General features: G+C 34.2%; 1 protein-coding gene across 1 annotated transcript; it reads right to left on the bottom strand.

The window, feature by feature from the left end:
• Nucleotides 1–325: 325 nt before the first annotated feature.
• LOC131912349 (protein SET-like) lies at nt 326–1198 on the bottom strand. Its single transcript, XM_059264669.1, has one exon. The coding sequence runs from the start codon at nt 1196–1198 to the stop codon at nt 326–328; it is 873 nt and encodes a 290-aa protein (XP_059120652.1).
• Between the last annotated feature and the right edge of the window lie 2573 nt (nt 1199–3771).

Raw genomic sequence — 3771 nt, 5'->3', positions numbered from 1 at the left:
AGCAGAGCCAAGGGGGCCGAAGGGTTTTCTTTTTTCCCCACAGAGCACAGTGGTGGTGTTGAATCCACAGTTTGAGACAACAAAGGATAAAAATGAATTTAGAACAGAATAGTGGAGATTCTTTTCCTGTTGTATTTTGTTCAAGGTATTTCCCCCAAAATAGGTTGAGAACCATGGTGTTGAGAAGAGACCTCAAAAACAGGGTTACTGAGCACAAGAGGGGTTGAGGGGGAGGGAAATGACTGCAACTTGCTCCCAGGGACTGGAGAAATTAATAAATAAAAAGAAAATGAAAAAGAGGGTTGGAATCCATCAGTCTTCTGTGCTAGTCATCCTCCCCTTCATCCTCCTCTCCTTCCTCCCATTCATCATCATCTTCATCTTCTTCACCTTCATCATCAATATCTTCCAAGCCTTCCTCTTCATCATCATCATCATCATCATCATCATCATCATCATCATCTTCTGCCTCTCCTTCTTCATCATCCATATCAGGAACCAAATAGTACTGCAAGGGGTTTGGGCAAATATCATCTTTGATGACCTCTCCTAATTCATCTGTACCTGCATCAGAATGGTCAGTGAACCAGGTGAAGAAGCTCTCCAGCTCTCCATGCTGCCTCTTTCTGCTGGCCTTATTCTGAGTTTGACTTGAGCGTTTTGTCAAATCCTTTCCAGACTTCCATTTGATTTCAGTGGACTTTGAAGATGGGTCGCCACTCTCACTCAGATGAAATTCTTTGGAGAGAACTTTATTTTCAAAGTAAGGATTTTCATCAAAGTAAAAATCTATTCTGTAACCTGATTTAATGTCTTCAAATTCTGTCACTTCAACTCTGGTCAAGTAAAGCAGAGCCTCTTCGTCTTCCTCCCCAAGCAGTGCAGACACTTGTGGATGGTTGACAAATGTTGTTACCCAAAAATTTGGGATTTTGGCGATCAATTCTGACCTCTTCTGAAAAAATGGTTGGCGGAATTTGTTATAGTTTTGTTCTGCTTTCAAAATTTGCTCACTGGCTTGTTCATTAAGTCTGCCTGTTTCATTTTGTACTTCGTCAATGTGTTCAATTGCTTCTTGCTGTTCTTTTTCTCCCTTGGGCAGGCTGGTAGAGGCCGACTTGTCCTCCACCTTCGGGGCAGGAGCTGATTTGGGTTTCTTGGACTGAGGTAGGAGCACAGATTGCTGTTTCCGGGTCATGGTACAAGGGAAGAGGCCAGGAGCCAGAGGCCAGTGGCCCGATGTTCACAGCATGAAGGAACTCGCAGGAATTCAAGAGAACATATTTTATGGGTATATGACTATCAATTTATATACTTGTTAAAAAATAGTCTAAGTAATTAGAATTAATATCTTAAGTGTAATACATAAGAATTAATGATAATTCTAATCCAAAAGATTAAATTACAGCATATTTTACTATTAAATCAGATAATATCATGAAATAAAATATAGCATGATCTCACAGTTTAATTCTCATGGTTTATACTCTACTTCATTTTCTGAAGAACCTGTTGAATCATTTACCAATCTTTTATGGAAATATTTTTCTTTCTAGAGCTAGTCATTAAGAAATAAAATTTTACACACCAATGCAAAAGCACCAAAGTAATTATAGTTGAATGTAATCTAGAGTTAGTAAAAAGGCAATTATTGATGTTGTAGTAATTATTACTGTCATAGGATATAGATTTCAAAATAACTACAGATAGAATTTTCCAGACAACAAGAGACTTCTGGGTATAGGGAGCCATTCAGTAGATATTGTGGCTCAGCTTCCAGACAGGTTATAAACATTCATAATATTTTATTTAAGCTGATATTTTCCCTTGGGGAAGCATTTGATCCTAAAGATTTAATACAAATACAGAAAGTGAAATTAAATTTTATTATAATCAACACATTTATTTTGTTTCTTATGAACACACAAGAGGGATCTTATTGACTTGAATTTTAATTTTTATAGTTTTAGATATAAATACTTACAGTTTTTGTTCTGTTGATTTCAGATATGTAATGCTGTCACATATATGCTTATTTAAAATTCTTAAGAAGCTAAATTTAACGTTGGTTAAAACATTGATACATTCAGTTATTTTATTACAAAAGATAGTGAGAGCTTAGAGCCATATAAACATTAAAATAAAATGTTACTGAACGCAAAACACTGTTCATCCATATTACTTTAAGCTATAAAAATGTCTCTTTTAGAAGTAAAAAAAAATTAAGTCTTTCTAGATGTGAATATCTTAAAAATGAAATTGTTTTTGACACCAATAAATTGATATAGAAAGTTAAGTATATTGCCTGTATCAAAGAACAGATACATAATGAGCAGTTCTCACATTCACGGTAAAATTGTAGAATTCCATATTAAATGAATGCTGTCATAATTTTCATATGATGAATGGATTTCACAAAATGATTAAAATTATAAAAGCACTGAGGTATCAGAAACATCAGAGTAACAGCACCTTAAGTGGGGAAAGAAGGGGGGAAAAGAGAAATGACACAGGGAACGAGAGAACATGAGAAAGACAGACAGTGAGAGAGACAGGAGAGCATAGTAACAACTCTGTTGATGATTCTTTTGCATGCGCAGTAACCATTATATAGGTTGAATGTTTCATCGATTTAATATAAAGAATCAAAATGAATGGAATGAGGTCAGAATTTAAGTGGGCAAAAATTGATTTTCTTTTTTGTTGCTGTGGTCTGTTGGAGGGAATATTTAATAAACATAGTTTACAACGCAGTATCCTAAATTATAAGGTGCTTTATGATCTACTGAGTAAATAACATAAGGAATGGTGTGCTTTTATCTTCTTTTGTACAGTATAATATACTGGTTTTAAGAGGACAAAGAGTCATTCTAGAAAGAAACCTAAAGAGAAGACTGTAGATGGAAGATAAAGCTGAAAGAATAATGATAAGGAACAAAAGTCACAAATCGCTTTCCATGTTCTATAATAAACTGAGAGACTATCCTCTTCTAAATGGCATATTAACATAAAAATAGGGATGTTTTGGTCCATGTCTGACATTTACAATGTTGTGACATATGTTTATAACCAAGGCTTGAAAATGGAGTATTCTTGAGAGTGGTTAAAGTGCAATGTAGAACCAGAATAGCCATACCATTAATTTAATTAAAAAATGAGATCTCCAAAAGAACATTATAATTTACGCAGAGTATTTAAATGGAACTTCAGAGTCCATGAAATTACATACGTAAAAAATCAAGAAAGCAAGATTATGCTTGTTCAGTTATTTGAGTGTCAACTACAACATAAACTTAGATATTGGTTATGGAAAAATCACAAGGAATTTATCATTGAATAATTTACCCAACTAAGTCTTATTCATCAATATTGCTGTTGTAACTCAGAGAGTATTTTTGGCCATGTAGATGTGAAATGGTAACATATCTAAAAATGGAGTGAGAAATTTTTCCAATAACTAGTAGAGTTTTCTATACTATTCTCAGAGATAATTTTTTTTTACTTCTTCTTAGTCAGTTGGTTCCTGTTAGACCCAAGAAGGTCTACATCAAAAGGACTTATGAGGATTTAAGAGCATATCTGTTGAGGGGAGTTGACAATCACTCATCCATCACTGAGAACTCTCTATCACTTATCTTTAGAATTTGTCCAGCCCTGACTATCTAAATTTACCACTGTTAACTGAAAATAAGGATTTTCTAAGACTGAGAGTAGCCTTTGTTTATTGGTATAGTTATTGTCTATTGGTATAAATATTTAGAAAAGAGTTTG

This window comes from Peromyscus eremicus, chromosome 6 (assembly GCF_949786415.1).
Source record: "Peromyscus eremicus chromosome 6, PerEre_H2_v1, whole genome shotgun sequence".
Taxonomy (NCBI): Eukaryota; Metazoa; Chordata; class Mammalia; order Rodentia; family Cricetidae; genus Peromyscus; species Peromyscus eremicus.
This window is presented reverse-complemented; position numbering and strand designations above follow the sequence as displayed.

Excerpts from the sequence above, each read along its gene's own strand:
- LOC131912349 (XM_059264669.1), bottom strand. The coding sequence starts at position 1,198 with ATGACCCGGAAACAGCAATCTGTGCTCCTACCTCAGTCCAAGAAACCC.